This window comes from Malurus melanocephalus, unplaced genomic scaffold, assembly GCF_030028575.1.
Source record: "Malurus melanocephalus ecotype Western Australia unplaced genomic scaffold, MMel_1.1 scaffold_683, whole genome shotgun sequence".
NCBI classification, from domain to species: domain Eukaryota; kingdom Metazoa; phylum Chordata; class Aves; order Passeriformes; family Maluridae; genus Malurus; species Malurus melanocephalus.
The window spans coordinates 32394-51387 of record NW_026623915.1 but is presented as its reverse complement, the minus strand read 5'-3'; the positions used below and the strand labels follow the sequence as shown (position 1 = coordinate 51387).

Below are 18994 nucleotides of genomic sequence, written 5' to 3'. Positions count from 1 at the left end.
TCCAATTGGCCCAGCCTTGGCCAGCGGCATGTCCATCATCTTCAAAGCCATCAGAGATTGGGTCTGCTGGACATGGTGGAGGCTTCCAGAAGCTTCTCACAGGACCCATTTTTGTGCCCTCCCCAACTACCAAAAACTGGGCCAAGCAAAACCAACATACTAATGTATCTTCTCAGAAGGGCTTTCTCAGACACATCCCAACATCATGACGGTCTGGGTTTCTCCCTGCCACCCTCAACTGCAGCTGAAAGATGTAGAGGTCTGCTTCTCCCCCTCCTGTCCCACTGCARCCTTGATGTGAGCACAGTGCCATCAGACTGTGAGGCTGAAATGGGATAGAGCTGGGTCCAGCATCATCCAGAATCTCACCCCTTTCCCTGCCTGGCCCAGAACCCATGGACTCCTTGGCAATGTGGGACACTCTCATGGGTCTCATGGCTCAGGCAGCCAGGGAAGGACTGTGTTTTGATATAGGGTTTTTCTTCTGTGGGTAGAGAAGTCTACAAGGGTTGCAGATCTGAGCCAGAGGTGGGAAGAATTAACAGCTAGGAATTGTCTGGCATTGCAAATTAGGAGGTGAACAGTCAAGTCCCTGTCCCCTGACCAGCTGATTCCTTTTCCCAGAAAAATCTGCCAAGCTGGAGTCTGTTCTTCCTCTGTCTGCCCTGTACAAGAGGAAGCTAAAARAAGATCCTTCAATCTACTGATGCCTCAAATGGCCTGGGATGAARTTGTCTTGTTTCAGGGCCACTTTGCACAGGGTGGCTCTTCTGCTGGCCACCACCTTCCCAGGATCAGCAAGGCTTGGTGATGGTGGTGCATCAGACTGGGCTGATCCTTCCTCTGCCCATACATCTSACTGGTCCATACATCCTGCAGAGCAGCAATCATGAGGCTGGGACACAGCACACAATTAATGTGGAGTTGTGTATGCTCTGGAGATGCTGTGGTATCAAGGAAGATATTTTGGCTTTATTTATCTGCTTGAGAGTAAGAAGCCTGCTCAATGAATAAATGGATCCAGGGGAGAGAGTGTGTGTGTGTGTGTGTGTATGTGTGTGTGTGTTATAGTTTCTGCACAGAGCTAAGAGAACAGCATTAGCCAGCATGATCTGAGCTGAGATGTATTAGAACCATGTTTTCTGGCACTTTCCCTGTGCCCCATTGACTGACATGGTGAGGTGCTGGATCTCAGGTGACCCAAGTTTATCAAGTTCTTATTTTGGTGCCAACTGCAGGGACAGATGGGACCAAGACTGTCTGCAGGCACTGTGTGGACTAGAAAAACTAATGTTGAGAGTCCACAGAGGACAGAGTTCTGAGAATTTGTCAGGTGCATCTTGTGAACCAAGAGCTGCTGCTCTTCAATGATAAGAGCTGGAAGGAGAGGCAAACATGAGAAACCTGCCAAGCTGCCCTCCAGGTATAAGCCACTGTGCTGGGAGTGCAGGGCCTGGCTTCCCCACAAGCAGTCTGATTCAAAGTCCAGGTTAGGGATTGAATCTCATGTCTCCAAGTCCTGGCATTGAACTGAAGCAACTGTGGGGTGGGGCAGAAGGAGGTGGTATCTGGGTGTGCAGCAGGTCACCTTTGCTGAATCTTTCTAGGAGCTGCCTCCTCTGCCTCTCTCCTTGGTTGGCCCCTTGCTGATGACACAGACCTGGTCATGCTGTGCCCCATGGGCCACGTGTTCCCACATCCTCCATTGTGTCTTCCTTTGTTTTTGTAAATGCCATTTGGGGATAAATTCTAGTGGTTCTTTTCCTCATCACCCCTGTCTGCTGTGTTGAATCCTCCTGGTGCTAAGTGGTGCTGCTGAAATGCCATGATTCCAGCTATAGGCACTGAACACAAGTAAATGAACAACTTCRAGTTCTCAGCACAACTAGCGCAACAAACCTTTAGTCAGAAGTAACTTACGAAAGAGTGTAACTTACCTATGAGTGGTGTTTTGAATCCTCTGTCTCCCTGTGCCCTCAGTTTGTGGCTGGTGTCTTAAATCACCACTTCTCTTGGGTTGAGTGGGCACAAGGTAACAGCAGCACAACAAGCGTAAAGCAAGGGGTATTGGAGTCACTGCAAGGACCAAACCACAGTGAAACAGTTKCCCTTTCCCAGCTKATTTTATGCTGACTCATACATGGTATTAGTTTCTCTTCGGATTCAGCGATCTCACAAGGCTATATCCAAAAATTGGAGGAAGGTGTTCACCATGCTARGACCACAGGGTCTGCTGTATCCAAACACAAACCATGACATGATAGTCATCTGTGTTAGGTAGGAAGACCTTTCAAAGTTTCTTGAAATCAATCAGCTTTCAGATTTGTGAAATCCCCGGGCACTTACATGTGGCCAAAGTGTGGTGTTCCTCCCTGGAAACAGCCACCAAGCAGCCCTTGGTGGCTGGCAGTAATCCCATGGATGGTTTGGACTGCTCAGTCTTCCATGTCCCTGATGRTGCAGGAGGATATGGTTGGAGGCAGCCCTGATCTGGCCCAGAGGTTGGACTGGGTGGGACCTGAGAGGACTGATTTGGTCATGCTTTTTGGTCAAGCTGTGCATCAACAAGGTGTTTCCAGTGTCTCAGCATGTGTTCAGCTTCATGATGTGATAGAAACCAGRTCCTCTTCCCATACCCCATAGCCTGTCCCAGACTGCTTCTGTTGACTCCCCCAAGCCTTGCTGTTCATTATTTGCAGCAAGGGAAATGTCTGGAGAACCTCTAGGGACATTGTCATTTCTGGGCTTCAAAGTTGGTCCTTTCTAGGTCTATKAATGAGTATAAGAGGGGTTTTAAACAAAAATACAAACCTGATGCATGAGCTTTCCAGGACAGAGAGGARAAAGCCCTGAGATGAATAGTGACCAGGATAAGTCACAGACTGACCGGAGACCATTGGCAAGACGATGGAAAGCAAGAGGGACTGGATGGTATCCTGACAATTTGTGAAACATATTCCTTTAGGACATCTGTAGTGAAGAAGTAAAAAGCAGGGGATGTTTCTGCATTGCCTCTTAGAAGATTAATGTTTCAAAGTCTAAGTTTTGAATGGCCTCTAACAAAAACTTYAGAAATTGCTTTATTTTAGARAATTASACACATGTTTCAAGGTCWTTAAAAGCTGTAGTTGATACATCAGGCATACATAATAACTAAATAAACTTTTTGATACATCAGGCAAACTTTGCCTGGAAACCAACGAGCAGCCAGTGAATCTCAAGGGAGCAAAGATGAAGTTCTCAATGGACATGTTGTTGTTATGAGGKGGAAGTGTATTGCTGCTCAAAACCCTCCATAAGCAAGTTCCCAATCTGCTTCAGAGGCTGCAAAAATCTGCTGCAAAAATCTACGWAGTGTCAGAGTCTTTGCTGTCCTTTGCAGTCCTGGCTGCTCCAACAAGGCTGCTCATGCCCCACCCTGCTGGTCTGGTTGCCTGGGATCACACTTGAGGCAGATGTTCCCCATCATCCTCCATAATCACTGCTGGACCCATGGTGGTGGTAACTCTTTTCCATGCTTCTCAGAATTATTCTTGGCATTTCCCTACTTTTCTACTTTCTCTCTTTCATTTCTTATTAAAAATAATAATTAAAAAAAAAGTTGAATTATCACTTGGATCCCAACATTTAACATGGTTTGTGTTTTAATCTCGCTTTCAGGTATATTTAGAAAAAAAACATAATCCTTTCCCGCAGTTGTGGATCGAGGCAGAACTTGCCTCTCCTCATCTTAAGTGGATCAGACTGTYAGAAGTCTGTTCATTGACTCGCCCCACACTGGTCAGGTGTGAAAGCTGCTGGAGGAGTGAGAACCTTTCTGTTGAGGAGAGGCAGCAGTTCTGTATATACATGTATCWGGGGAACTGGACCCTGAACTTGATGATTCAGTACTTTCTGTCTGGAGTSAGTGCAAGCCCTCTCTGTGCTGCAAGCACGATGCCTGGGATGGCCAATCAAGCCACATCTTCTGGAAGTGTTTAAGACCAGGTTGAATGGAGCCCTGAGCAACCTGATCTARTGGGTGCCATTGCTGYAGAGCAGRTAGAACYAGAGGGACTCTTTAAGGTCCCTTCCAACYGTGATGAAGAAGTTAATGAGGTTTGGCTTTCACAGGGTTGTACAATTTAATACTAAAATTATAATGTTGTTTTTTTGTAAAATGTTGAATTAAATTGCATTTAACTTATTGTAGGGGGYTGGTTGTGGAGGGTTGGTCTTGTTTTTTATAATAAGGGTTTATGAGTTACATTGGGGTTGGTTGCTGACCAAAYTTCTCAGTTGGGAGCAAGGCTTCATCCAATGAGAACACCAACAGTCACAGCAACGGCCCTCATCCAATGAAAACTTGGACAGACACAGCAACAAGGACTGCACCAAAGAGGGATGGCATGGGCAGGAAGTATGTAAAACCAAAATGTTTGATACATACATAGGTATGAAGTTAGAGGGTATAAAAGTCGGAACCACCACATCAAGTGCCCAGCGCTACCCTTCTTGCTTTGCAGATTTTTTTAAGTTCTCAATAAATTTTTAAATTTTTTTTTTCAAATGAAACTCATTCCCATTCAGCATCTGAATAGTTTATAACACAACCCAAACATTCTGTGATCTATGACCTTCTCCCYCACATGCCTACATTAGCACATTCATCACAACCTTCATCACAACCTACCTTGCAGTGCTTGGGGCTCATGCWGGAGGGGCTGCAGTGCCAGCCCATGGCTYACTGTCCCARCTTAGGGGAYTGTTATGGTTTAACCCCAGCCAGCAACTATGCCCACACAGCCTCTTACTCACTCCCCCACCAGTGGAAGCAGGGGGAGAATTGAAAGGGTAAATGGTAGAAAACATGGATTGAGATAGACACTTTAATAAGGAAAGCAAAAGCTACATAGACGAGCAAAGTAAAACAAGATTCCACTGYTTCCTGTGGGTAGGCTGGTGTTCAGCAYCTCCAGGARAGCAGGGCCCTATCCTGCGGAAGGGTGACTTGGGATGATGAACAACATTACTCCAAACGTTCCCCCTTCTTCCTTTCCCCCCTGCTTTTTATATACTGAGCATGATATCGTATGGTCTGRAAYGTACCTTTGGTCAGTTTGGGTCATCTATCCTGTAGTTGTCTCCTCCCTGTCTCCCATGCATCCCCATCTTCCTTGCCGGTGTGGCAGTAGAAGAAGCAGAAAAGGCCTGGGCTCTGTGAAAGTCCTGCTCAGCATTAACAAAAACATTTCTGTACTATCATCACTGTGTTTAGTGCAAATCTAAAACACAGCCCCATACTAGCCAYKGTGAAGAATATCAATTTTAGCCCAGCTAAAGCCAGCACAGGGACTCGGGATAATTTCACCCTGCAGCCAGGTCCAAATCACCTCACCTAGCACTGGTGATAGCGTGTCATACCTGAATATTTTTTTTATGTAGTCATATGGTGATCTGGGAATATGGACCAGATGGGCTTGGATAAATAGCTCTTGGTGTCATCTTAATCCATCTAACATCAGTGTCCTTCACAAACAGAATGTAAACATGGAAGGTTTCTGTGTAGTAGCAGAAGAGGCTAAAGGAGAGCAGAAATTGGGGATTTAGCATTTTTACCTAGGTTAAAGCTAAGTATGTTAGCACCTGCTCATACATCTCTGCAGAGGAGCCCTTAGTAGCACCTTAGGCCTCTGAGAAGCTCCACCTGAAAGATGGCATCAGCAGCTGATGGGTGAGGTACAGCTGCTGCTCTGGGACCTTGTTCTTGCTCCTGCTGAAGGCACGAAGCTGATGAGGAGTAGGAGGAAAACAAGATGGAGCACCTGGAGAGGGAGAAGTGACTAGRGGGTTTTCAGTGTGCACTTCTTTACTCAGACACACACTTTCTTSTGTAGCTAAGAAGAATTAAACTGAGACAGCACCTAGTGAGTGGGGAGATGGAAACCGTATTAGCACGCTGTTGCTGTGGTGGGCTGAGTGACCTCACTTCTCACCGACAAGGTTTGGATTCAGTCTTGTAGGGCTGGAGCTGCACTTCCTGCCTATCTGTGCAACACGTAGTGAAATAAACCCAGAATCCTTAGGAACACAGCACAAGAAATACTCTGTTTCCACCGTCTCTGTCTGTCCCTGCAGGGGACAGCACTCACTCTTCTGTGTCAGCTGTGGGGAGGAGTCCAGCAGCACCAGCGCCGGAAGAAGAAACCCATTTCTGCTAACAAATACAACACACGAACTGGATGAACTGCATCCCCCACCAGCACATAGCCCTCAAATGCTACTGAAAATAGGGTGAAATGGAAGTGATAGATATGGTCTATATCAAAGTGACAAGATGCTTATGAGGCCTATTAATTGAAAAMTTTCTATAGCCTTTTTATATGTTATCAATATAAGAATGTAATAACTTTTTACATATTATTAAAATACAATGTAATCACTTTCAATATATTATCAATGATAGCTTATATATATATTGTTATAAGTTTTTTAATAGTGTATTAGCAACATATAGTGTACCAGCTGCACGTAATCTAACCAGCTGGATTAGTCCATAGATACGTGAAATCACCAAGAGGTATAAATCAGAAGAATTCTGAAGAAAGTAGACAGGTAGATGCTATAAACAAAGAACAGTAGAGAGCACTAATGAGAACTTGGCAGAAGCACAGGACAGTCAGCAAAATAATTGGAAATTACGACTTGAAGGACTAGAAAAAACCCATGGACATCAGAACTGTGCATGCCCTGAAGACAAAGGTGAAAAGTCCACCATGATGAAGATGATGGTCTCTCATTAGAGGGAGATTCCCGCGACCACCGAATTGAGGATGACACATGTGCACTTGTAAAATTGTGGTATCATGTATTTCCGTGCCCATGTATAGTGATGGGTGTATGGTGGGGCAGTGACAATGTTCATGTTACACCACGCTTACTGTATAAATATGTGCTAATTTGAAGCAAAGGCAGGTGGGTTAGGAGGAGAAATCCTCCTCACCTGCAGTGCTACACCAGCGCTAATTATTTATTATTTGTAATAAACAAATACCTGCTCTACAGACACCAGTCTATGGGGTTTCATTTCTAGGCCTTTTTCGGGCATCAGAAGACATTGGCACTCCGGGCAATACATGATGTCCACATTTGCAAGGCTTGACTTGATCTGCTGTAGTGTTTTGRTACCACACATGCTTCTGAAGAGACTATTTTGCATTCAGCTCTTGGTCCACAGCAGCTAATGAGGTCTATAAAAATACCCTGGAAGAGTGGCTGAAGCTGGCTTTGGGCCTGGGTGATAAAATGGGGTATGGCAGGAACCTCAGAGCAGTGGCTGGGGCAGCAAAGGCAGGCACACTGCCTGGGTAGCAAACAAAATGTTTCAAAAAACTCCACAACTTTAGTGGGAGCCGCAGGGGTTGCAGTGGACACAGAGTACTTGGTTAGAGCGTAGTGAAAAAACCCGAAGGGGCAGCAGAGAAGAGCTGGGCTGTGCAGCGGCAGCGGCTTCTCCGTAGCAGCAGCTGTATGCAGCCAGGGAGATACGCATGCCCTCCGGGAAGGGGGAAGGGGGAAGGGGTCCCCGTTTTAACCTGAGGCACCTGAATAAATGGTGAAGGTSCTTTCCAGTCAGATCAAGTTTAATAAGGTCCCACTTACACGGCTGCTCTTATGAACAAAAGCTCACCCACAGTAAGGAAGAAGCAGCACAGGGCTGGGTTCTGCCGTGGCGGTGAATTCTCCCCGTGGTGAGCAACACCTCAGCTGTTCCTTCCAATCCCGAGAGAGAGAGAGCTAGGACCTACGCCCAGCCCCTTCCCTCCAGCCCAACGAGATGTCTGCCCTTCTGTCTTGGTTTGAAAGACAGGTGTTTGTTAATGAAGGCAGGGACTTCTTTTGGTGTGGTGAAAATGACCTCCCTTCCCTCCGAATTATTATAATTTTGAAATTAAGGGGCTTTCAGGCAAAGATATGGGAAAAAGGGAATAATAATTATTATTTATATGTATAACAAGGTAAAATAAGTAACAATAACTATATCAATAACTACTTAATTATGAACTGAGTGATAGATTTTTTTGGGGCTGCCGCACACTCCCCTTTGGTGCAGTTACGGTCCCAGCCGGCAGGGGCGCTGTTGGCTCCCGGCCAGGCAGGGAGGGTGCGATGGTTYCTCTGCGGCTGCAGGGGGCGCTGTGGAGCGGGTCACGGCTGGTTTTAAGGGGTTTTTTTTTGTGTGTGGCTAATGGTGGGCGCCGGGCAGAAATGGATGGAGATGAGGTTTTTTATGAATTTATAGGGGGAGTTCATTTTGGTGCTTTATTTGGATAGTTAGAGGAGCTGTAGCAAGAAGTTTGGAGCAGTTAGATGGGCAAAGAGACGAGCCCATGTATAGTGATGGGTGAATCCCGCGGAATGTAGACAAGATGTGTTAGAATTCGGCTATTGTAGCTGGAAAATCACAGGRGGTCCCGGCGAGGCAGGGGAGCAGAAGTTCTAGTGTAGGGGGTAGGAATTTATGGCTGGACGCTGGGCTTTGCAGCAGCGGCAGGTGMGCTSTCTCCCGCAGGCAGCAGGTCCACTGTCCTCCCCTAAGCCAAGCAGGGCGAGAAGTGGGCTATTCTCCTCCCCCTCACATCTTTTTCTCATGCTCAAATTTTTGCGAGAACTCTGCTCTCTACAGAGAGAAAAATTGTCAAATAGGAGGGGTGCCTCGAGGAGTCCTCATTCCCCCCCAGGGCTTGGCAACTTCTTTTGTTTCTTTTGAGCACTTGGCTATTCAGGAAACGACACACCCATTAGTGTATCTTAGTAACAAAATGGGGAAAAAATTCTCCAAGACTGAAAATAAAGGAAGAAATCTTAACCTCCACCACCTTCAGATAAGAGAAACCCCTCAGATGAGAAAAGTGCAGCCAGGTGCACCCCTTTCCCCTCCTGCTCCCCCGGCCACATATCTTTTTTATCTTAAGTATTGGTAGTTACYATCTCTTAGGCAACAGCTGGGAGAAAATTCCCTAAGAGAGAGAAAGAAAATGGAAAAATCCTGACCTCCAACYGGCAGTTTTCAGAAAAATATGCTTGGGCTCAGTCAGCATTAGTGGGGCTGCTGGAGGTAGTCAGTGAGAGTGAGAGTCAGGGTGASAGTTTACAGGAGCTCAAACCAGCACTGATATCTTCCATCTTCAAAAATCCTGCTGTGGGCAAGAAGGCACAACCTGTAATATCCTTTCTGGTCCATTTTTGTCCTCAGACATCATGTTCTGTGTCTTCTTTTGGTTGGTGAGTGGCACCTCTTGGAGCTAGTCAGGCACCCTCTCACCATGTTAAACTGGCCTGAATTTCATTTCTGTTCGCTTATAGGAGTAGTGGTATTCTTTGCCTGTCTTCCARTTGATGCCATCAGCGTAGCTCCTGTGCATGCCCATCCAGTATATCCCATTCAGGTTGGAGTAATGGCAGTCATTGTACCACCATGCTCCCTTGTATTCTGTGGCACAGTTAAAGGAGCTCATGTCATTGTCCTGATCTGTTGTTGAAAATGGCATGTCCCTATGGTACGATAARGAGTCTCCTGCAGAGAGCACACATTCACAGTTATTGCAGTAGGGATCACAAACAGGACTGATATGTCTGTGCACCTCTGTGAGTGCCAGTGGCCCTTGCCAGGTACAAGGCAGATTGAATAAATCCTGCCTTTGTATTGCCCAGGTTTCCTCCTTGTCTTGGATCAAAGAAGCATCCTGAGCTCTGTTAAAACACATGGAGAATTTATCTATGCTTGTGAATCAAATGGGCCGGGCTCTCCTCACAGGTACACGGGTGTCACTTCTCTTGCAAYACTCAGGTTCTCTGCAGACACGCTGAGGTCTGAATTACTAGACAGGGTTGCAGTGCACAAAGCCAAAAAAAATCCAGAGCACTGCTCTCTCAGGTGTTGGTTTCACTTATTCCTGTGTGATAGATATTGAGTTTTGAAGATTTGTTTACTTTTTAAAAAAACCCAAAACATCAGGTATTAAGAGGTGCAGTGCTGATGCTACAAGTGTTGAACAGCACCCCAGCCCTGGAAATGCCAAACCTCATGGGCAAATCTCTCCTGCCAATGTAGCCAAACACAGAACTTGGCCTGGCTGTTGCAGAGTTGTTGGAAGGTCAATTGTATTGGGTACTGCTCAGAACCAGGCTCATTTGGTGTTAAATCATGTGGCTGGGCTTGTAGGTAATAATCTGTCACACTTCTTTGAATGATGGGTGTCTCTCTCCATCCCTGTACCCAGAAGTCATTCAGTACCTGAGGTACCATAGCCAGTTTTGAAAAATAACTCAAAATGTAGCCAATACAAGCAGTTTGCATGATACATCTCTGCACACAAGCTGAACACTTCTGAAATGCTCTAGGAAACAGACTTTCCCAGTGAGCTGCCTTGAACTTACCAGCATTTCCACCAAGGAAGTCTCCTAGAACTAGTCTGTATTTCTCTGACTCCCCTAAAACTCTGAAYGAGGCATACTTGGCAAAATAGTAGTTGTTCTCAAAGTCTCTCAGGTCAATGCGGAGTTCGCAGGGTCCTAGAAGAGAAGGTGGACAGCAATGGTGCAGGGTGAGTGCTGGATTTCAAGGGGGAGGGTTTAAGGAGCTATGAGCTAACTTCAGAAGAGCTTCCACTACTTCGGAGATTTTGATTTATTTAAAATTCCTGCAGACTCTCCTATACCTTTGATGGTTTTCCAGGGAAGCACCTTTTCATATACAATATTGGGTGGTCATGGGCACTGAAAGCATGTGAAGGCATGTGCCCAGTGGTCCTGCACACAGCTGTGACTACAAGGCTATGTGTAGACAAGACAATGCCATCACAAGCATTCCAAGTAGTGTTGGCCTGTCTCCAGGGTAGATCATGCAGCCAGCTCATTCTCTTCCCTGACTTCTAGTTTTGCTTTTCTGTAGCGTGCAATTTCTTGTATGCAATGGGCTGCAAGAGCCTGCATCTTGTTTGGGATGAACAGTGCAGGCCTCAGATGAATTTGGAAAGCTCAGAGGTCTGCAATGACTCAGTGTGGTACAGGGATTGGACTCTCATGGCCCCAGCCGGGGACAGAGGCTGACCTTACCCAGAGAGGTGAGCAAGTGGATGTTGTCATTCCCCATCCAGAACTCAGTCAGCTGGTTGCCAAAGCCTCGTYTGTATGAATCCCAATCTCGCAAGAAGTTCACTGACCCATCCCAGCGCCTCTGAAAAACCTGAAAGAGACCCTCAGCCCCATCAGCCCATCCCTCAGTCAAAAGCATCCACAGCACCTGGGGGACGTGCCCACCCTGGTAAATGCTTCCCCTGCATCAGGATACTTCTCTGGGTGTCTGGGGAGCAAACCCCACAAGAATCCCTCACTCAAGTATCTCCTCCATCTGCCCTTGGAAGTGAGGAGGAAAGAAATTACTTGCTGGTTTAAGCAGGGAGTGGGTCTGTGGCACTCAGCYTGCTCCCAGAGACAATTCCTGGGGGAATTCCCTGCATCCATAGGGATTCACTCTGGCTTGTGGATGTCCTCAGCTGCTGTGWGTTTTCCTCTCTTTTGTTTCTATTTTTGTGCCATCCTTTGCAACTTTAACAAAAATCACTGCAGGAACATATAAACCTCCCTCTCCTCATCCTACTCACAATCCATCCCCCACCATCCATGTCCATGTCACAGAAGACAGTGGTGGCATTGCAGCCTTGGGGGTAGATGGTGTACCAGCCACTCAAAATCTTCCCTTTGGCCAAGAGTTCTTGGCAGTTCCTGGGTTCTGTGCAAATCAGAGAAAGAGATGAAGTGGAAAGAGTTATAATATGTACACTGATCCAGTGAGCACCCCATCCTTGAGCCTTTGAGCCCTTTAGCACCCAGCTGCACTGCAGGATCTTAATGCACAGSTTCTGGGAACCAAACCCTGCCATGGCTTCTGAGCCCATATGTTACAGGGGAGATGGGCAGCTTCTAAGAAAGAAATGGTCTAAGCTGCTGACACTCTTCTCATCTGCAATGACTTTTGGTGGTCTGGTTTATGGAGCTGCTCTGAAAAGTATGATGAATTCATGATCCAGGATCTTGTCCGAGCTCCAGAATGCAAGGAGGGCACCAAAAGTGTGTGGGTAGTTGACAGCAAAGGAGCGGTGACACAGAGAGTCAATTCCTTCTGATGCAGTGAAAAGTGTTCACATCAYCCTCTACGGATTGAATCACAGAATCACAGACTGKTTTGGRGTGGRAGGAACCTTAAAGCTCATCTCATTCCACCCTACCATGGGYAGGGACACCTTCCAATAGACCAGGTTGCTCCAAGMCCCATCCAGCCTGGCCATGAACWCTTCCAGGGGTGGGRCAGCCACAGCTTCTCCAGACAACCTGTGTCAGGGTCTTACCACCTTCTGAGTAAAAAATCTCCTCCTAATATCTAATCTCTTTTAGCTGTAAATCGTTCCCCATTGTCCTGTCACTGCCCATGTAAAAAGTCACCCTCCAGCTTTTTTATAAGCAGCCTTTAAGTACTGGAAGGCCATACTGAAGTCTCCCCAAGACACACAATACTTTTGAATATGTACATTTATATATATATATATATATATATAATGTATACTTTTTTTTCTCCCCAAAACCATACCTGCTGACAGAAGTTCGGATTCACAGGTGACTGAATGGTCCCTATCAGACATCCCAGCTTACAGCTGCATCAGTAGCTGTTGTAGGGAAAGCCTGAGATGCTCAGAGATGGTGGTGCAGGTGTCCCAGTGTGCTGTGTGTGATACATGGATACACAGCTGTACCAGTCTGTCTTGTGACCTCCCTAGCAGAGGGATGGTCCTGGACTTGCTTTTTCTTTATTAGTCAAMTGTTTTACATGCCCAGTAGAAGTGTCTGGGGCAGCAAGGGACAGTTCAGTGGTATCCGAGTCTCTCAGGTGTTACAGCAGCTTTGATCTGCCTGAGTCTTTGCATGTTGTTATAACTCTACAGCAGTCAGTTGTAGCCAGAGCAGGTTATAGCTCTCCTTTGACTCATGGAGACAGATGGGGTAACTGAAACYTGCTTATTTTTCTTCTTTTCTTTCAATGATTAAGTTAATCTGAGCATTATCATACATATGAACTCACATGTACTAAGGGTGCCACTTAAAGTATGGGGGTATAACTGCCTTTGAAGTAGTCACRTGTCCATACAGCTGTTTCTAATGCTTTCATCCTAGAAATCAGGACACTGAGTCTCTGAAAAAATTCAGATATCCTCCAGGATACACAGAGGACAGAACATGTAAGTGGTGCTCAGAGGACATGACTTTCCYAGCATGGCTGGAGTACAGAGTAGACCCACAGAAGATGCATCTGTGAGAAGCAAAGACAACAGTGGTATTTCCTTACTCCATCCTTCAGTGTTACTCTGAATTTGTTTCTATTCCTATCCTGTCCTGACTTTGGGTGTGGGTACCACCACCATCCACYCTGCAAAGCTGACCAATGTCATGAAGACCTAGGATGAAACTCACCCCATATTTCTGGATATCCAGGCTCTCCTTTTGCTCCTGTTGGACAAACAACACAATCAATTGCTCTCCACCTTCACCCAGCACTCACCTTCCCCAGTATTTGACATTCACCAMGACAAATCCTGCTGCATTGGAGAGCTGTGATGTTAGAGGAAGTGCTTGGCTCAGAGAGAAACCAGRCAGAAAGAGTAATTCAATATAAACTCTGTCCTGGCTGCTACCAGGCCCACCAGAGGAGACCCACGAGCCCATCTGCACAGACCAGGAAAGCACAGAGGGGCAGGTGGGAACCCAAGTCACAAACCCCTGTAACTACAGCAATGACATGCAGCAGCTTCAGACACTGCAAACAGCTTTCCAGGTTAACCAAGAGGTACAGGGAGTAGCTATGAGGGAGGACACTGCAGACAGATATAGATAGATATATACACATATACACCGATTATGCTCAGAGGGCAGCAGCCTTGCATCTCTTGGCCTGTTGGACTTGGTATGATCCATTTCCCATGGACATCTGTTTTAGGGCTTAAAGGTCCAAATGGTGAGACTGGCATAAGACGTGTCTCTGTTGGACCTGGCTGTCTGCCTGCTGCTGTCCAAGAGCTGGATACCAACATTTTGTGCCAGTGAGTCCCACTGGGCTGGGATGTGAGGGATAGGAGTGAGTGAGTGAGTGAGTGAGTGAGTGAGTGAGTGAGTGAGTGAGTGAGTGAGTGAGTGAGCGAGTGAGAGAAGGAGGAGGAAATGCTCCTTGGGAAGGCAGAGTCACAAGTCCCTGGAGGGGAGTGATTGCTGCTGGCAAAGGGCTTTAGCCAGTGGTTTGGGAGAAGCAGTGACAATTGGAGCACTAGAACCATCTGCCAGGCCAGCAGTGTTGGACCCATTGATTGCCAGCCAAACTCCAGAGAGGAAAGCCACAGTGCAGATAGTGCTCAGTGGTGGGTGCCTGTGGCCCTCACATAGAGGATGATGACACAAAGGAAAAAACCCATGTTTCCCTGCTACCTTATTGCTAGTGCTGGTAGAGACATTCCTCTGGCACTAGCAGCAACTGAACTTCATTTGAGCCTCTGTATTTTGCCATAGCATGGGAATATTAGAGCTCTGCCCAAATCTGGCTGATCCCTCAGCACTGTGGTTTCTGATGGTGCCAGGTGACAGCACCAGGTGCCCGAGCTGAGGGCAGCACCTATTGCTGAACATCTGCTTTGGGAGCAGACTACCCACAGCACCTGTGGGCAGAGCCTACGATGAGGTACATCTGTCACCAAACAGCCCCATCCRGTCATTATAACTGCTCCCATCTTGTGTGTTGTACCAGAACAGCACAGTGTGGAAGTTTTCAAAGCAGCTCATATGATAAACTCAGATTAACAACGTGATTTACCTTTCAGTCCTGGGAGGCCGGGCTCTCCGGCTGCTCCTACAAAACACAAGAGAAAATGCTCGTCACAGACTATCCAATGCAAATGAATTATTGTGGCTCCTCAAGTGGCTGCTCCAGTCCCTCTATATGTCCCAAATGTACAGGAGAGGCTGTCAAGAGGTGCAAAGCTACAGTGCTCAGCTGAGTGTCCCAYGTGGTGCTGCTGCCCCAGCCTGGCTGCTCTTTTGATCAGCCCCATCTCTTAGGAGCAGCAGGAAGAGCAGGATACAGAGGAGAGTGAACTGCTGCTCCATCTCCAGGAACGTATGGGGAATTCACAGTTCCGTGACTTTGTGGGGGCTTTCTGTTTACAGTCAGACACTTACAAGATTTCAATCAATAGCTGCTTTTTCAGTGGGTTTGTCTATCTCCTGCTGGAGTTTCAGTTCAAGTCTTGGGTGCTTTTGGCCAGGAAATAGCTTCMTATTCAGCATGTAATAGGGGTGTCTTCTCTGCTAGTCTGCACTGCTGCTCGGTTCCTAGATGCCCCATTATGCTGGGAGCTGGATCATTTAGAAGAGATACTTTTCCAAGTATCGTCCTGCTGAAGGTCCTGCTGAAGGTCCTAAGCAAGCCATGGTGGGGAAAACCAGTTTCTCAACAGGCATCTTCCTCTTTTCAGGGATTCATCCTATTACAGAGAAAATCTCATTGTGTGCTGCTGTTCTTTGATCCCATTCTTGTGGTCAGGTGGGCACTGCACACCGAGTCAAAGCCTGGAGGCTCCTGAAAGCACTGATGTGCTTAGGCCTGAGCAGCAAACCTTACAAGATGGATCACTGAGTGACTAACACCATCAGTATTATTTAGCTAAAATAGATGACAAAGATACTTATGCTAGCTGTTTATAACCTTGAGTAGTTATCTACATGAAACGTGTAATTTTAAGAAACTTTCTCAACTGACATGAATAGAGGCTTGTTTGTAGTGTATTTAAGGAGAAAACCCTCCCAGCCGAGGCCTGGCGCTGGCTGGTCAGGAAGTGTGCCATCAGATCGGGTATTTCTGTGCTAAAAATATAACTAAGCCAACTCAGCTTGCTGATTTGGGCCCATAAGAACTGGACTCCCTTTCAGGGAGAATTCAGGGACCTTACCTATGGGTGGATGCATTGCATAGGATTTGCCCAATTGCTGGGAAGGGTTCTTCAGGTGCACATTGAGAAATGTGGCTCCCCAGTAACTGCGGACTCTGGATGGTGGTAAAGTATTTAAGCAACTGATGATGTATCTTTGTCAGTCATTATCCTGTCTCTCATACAGTAATGATTAAGTGCATTATCTTGCTTTTTTTTTGCTTTTTGCCAAAGCCAAGTGCGTAGTTTTATTGAATGTATCATTCACTTTTGTTTTCTTTAATATTCATAGTAAAATAAGACCATTCTTTCAGTTGGTGTTGGTGTCCTTTAAAATGCCTCAGTCAATTGACAGAACTAGCACTCAGCATRGTACCTCTGCATCAGGCCTCTGGGCTAAAGCCCCACAGAGAGCTCCAAAGCTCCTCAGAGCTGGGGGGCATTTAGGCAGRCTTGTGCTGGAGGCAGGTTAGGAGTGGAGAATAGGGAGAGGTCTGACTTTAGGGGGCTGGTAAGGATCAGTGGAAAATTTTGAGAAGAATGATATCTTCTATATTGTGGTCCACTCAAGAACACTCTAGTGCTCACTCCATGTACTTGACTCCCTTTTCTTAGACTATGGCAAGCCTCCAGCTCATCTCTGTAGACCCAGTCTTCCAATGCTTGTCCTGAGCTTGGGGATATTTRCAGATTAGAGCTGCACATTATACATTACCTTTTGCACCAGGTGGCCCTGCTTTCCCAGGGAATCCCTGGTCTCCCATTTCTCCTGCAAAGAAAGAATCATTTTTTATGTGCACCTTGCAAACTGATCAGAGCAGGGAGGTCACAGAAGCCTGGGCRACTGGGCCTTGGCTTTCACAGAAACAAGGGAGACCAGTTTTATTAATTAGATTCAGTTTTGCAACATACTCTTTTGCCTTACTCCTTTCTTTCTACTGAAGTCTCAATAGAGTCTCTTACTGTAGTTCACATATGAATTCTTATGAGTTTTGATGAGTTTTGTACATCATGGAGCCAGCCTATGGATTTTGCTGCGGTGGATCATCTCGCTCAGCTGATGTGATTCACATTCTCTGTAAGCTGGCTATGGAAACTATGAAGGACCTGCCTCTCYCTGGCTTCCCAGGGTAGGGGTTGCCATACATTCCCCAAACTGTTCCCCAGGAAACAGGCAGGAGCATCTCAGCCTCCCTCCCACCCAGACTGTTCAATAGAGACCCAGAAAATAAATGGATGACTTTCTGTAGAAGAAACAAATGAGACACTTTACATCCCAAGATTGCTTCAGATTTGTGACAGGACTCAAGGAAGAAACCACTCACTCCATGTGTACCAGCATATGTCTAATTGGGGTGTTCTCCACTCCAGTTCTCCAGGAGCTCACAGCAACCAGTGCCAGGGCAGCCATTGCTCCAGCCTCAGCTTGCTTCCCCTTCCCAAAGCAACAAAACAATCTCATATCACAGTGCTCATCACTGGCTTTGGGGGCCTCACCTTTTGTTCCTGGGAGACCTGGTTCWCCTTTTGGGCCAGAGACACCTGGGATCCCTGGACATCCTTGAAGAATGGCGAGTCTGTCAGCATCACCCAGTCCCACTATTCTCACCTCTGAGAAATTAAGACAGTTTTTGTTGAGATTATTAGAGCTCTGAAATGTCTTGGAGAGGAAACCAAACTCTCTGAAACTGAGGATCAGTGCAATCCAAAGCAGTAAGTATGGAAATTTGGGTGTATTTTATGGATTGACAGATGACATTGAGGATCTCACATATCAGAGGAGCCAAATTCTGCATCCCTCTGATTTCAGGGAGGAGTTCAGTGGGAGAGGAGGCTGATACATATGACATTGCATTCATGACAAATATACTGTAGCTTAATAAAACAAAAGCTGAGAGGTGCCCCAATGGTTATGACAGCAGAGTAAGTGACACTGATGGATCTGTGGACAATGAGGATTCTTCTGAATTTCCTGATGGCAGGCTTGTTTGAAATTGTCCCATTGCCTTCTTGAGGAATACAGACAGAAAACTGCTGCACAGCATCCCCAGGCTGATCCTTTGTATAGCTCTGTGTCCTCTGATAACTGCACCAAGACCCTACTGACAAAAAACCCTAATCATGGTGGAAAGCCTCARTGGGGACTGTCTCTTCCTAGAGAGGTGAAGGAATGATGTTACATCATTAGTTGGAGCCAGCAACTTTCTTAAGTGGCTGGTGAGACTTCAGCCTCCCCCTTACTCTCACCCAGTTGCAGCTGAATTTAAAAAAGCATAGAAGGAAAAAAAAAAATCATATGCTACTTCTCCCCCTCCCCTGACCCTCCCCAAGCTCCTTCTCTTATGAGGGGAGATTAAACAGGCTGTCTCAATGAGACAGCAGTAAGATTTGTGCTCTACTCACCTGAGCAGGTGTCCTCAGCATCACAAATAGTCACTCTTAGGCTGAGCAGTACCAGGAGGGCTGGGGCTGCCCTCCCCATGGCCAGAACTTCTCTCTGCACAGCTCCCCTCAGCCACCTCCCGGGTGCTGTGCCTGGCACTGACCCATCCAAGCATTTCATATCTAACAAACAGCCTCAGTGTAAGCTCCACCTCTGTACTAGCCCACTGGCTGCTCTCAGGTCTGGGGCCTGGCTGGGTCTCAAGCTGTTTCACAGATAAGCTGCTTTCCAAAAGTCTGATGGGAAAGTTCTCGATTGGCTGCCCCAGCCTGCCTCATCTCTGTCCTCTGCAAATTTTGGATGACCTTCCCTTCTCTTGTGTTTCTAGAGAAAATGAACCAGCAAAACCATATATTTTTTTACCTAAGTGTAGAAAGCTCCCTGTATCCTGCCTACTAGTATTCCCTTATGAAGAGCTGAACTTCATGTGTAGATGGGGAAACTGAGGCACTGGGAGTCAAAAGCACAAGGTCAGCTGAGGTCAGTGGCAGAGAGAGGCTAAACAACCTGGCTCACACTCCAGTGCTCTTCTGCCMAGCAGCCC

At 46.6% G+C, this 18994-nt stretch overlaps 2 protein-coding genes across 2 annotated transcripts in view; one reads left to right on the top strand and one right to left on the bottom strand.

Annotated features, from left to right (window-relative positions):
* LOC130584236 (dual specificity testis-specific protein kinase 2-like) overlaps nucleotides 1-6196 on the top strand; it is a 33274-nt gene extending 27078 nt beyond the window's left edge. Inside the window, exon 10 of the mRNA XM_057384086.1 lies at nucleotides 6118-6196. The gene's annotated coding sequence lies outside the window, so the exon portion shown is untranslated. The remainder of the gene's footprint in view (nucleotides 1-6117) is intronic.
* A 2832-nt stretch (nucleotides 6197-9028) lies between these two features.
* LOC130584233 (ficolin-1-like) lies at nucleotides 9029-18489 on the bottom strand. The gene is made up of 9 exons (XM_057384082.1): nucleotides 18411-18489; nucleotides 17505-17636; nucleotides 16723-16776; nucleotides 14894-14929; nucleotides 13507-13542; nucleotides 11646-11773; nucleotides 11098-11239; nucleotides 10420-10554; nucleotides 9029-9556 (listed from the first exon to the last, which is right to left on the bottom strand). Exons 1-9 carry the CDS (start codon nucleotides 18487-18489, stop codon nucleotides 9309-9311), a joined length of 990 nt encoding a protein of 329 aa, XP_057240065.1. The 3' UTR covers nucleotides 9029-9308.
* Nucleotides 18490-18994: the final 505 nt, after the last annotated feature.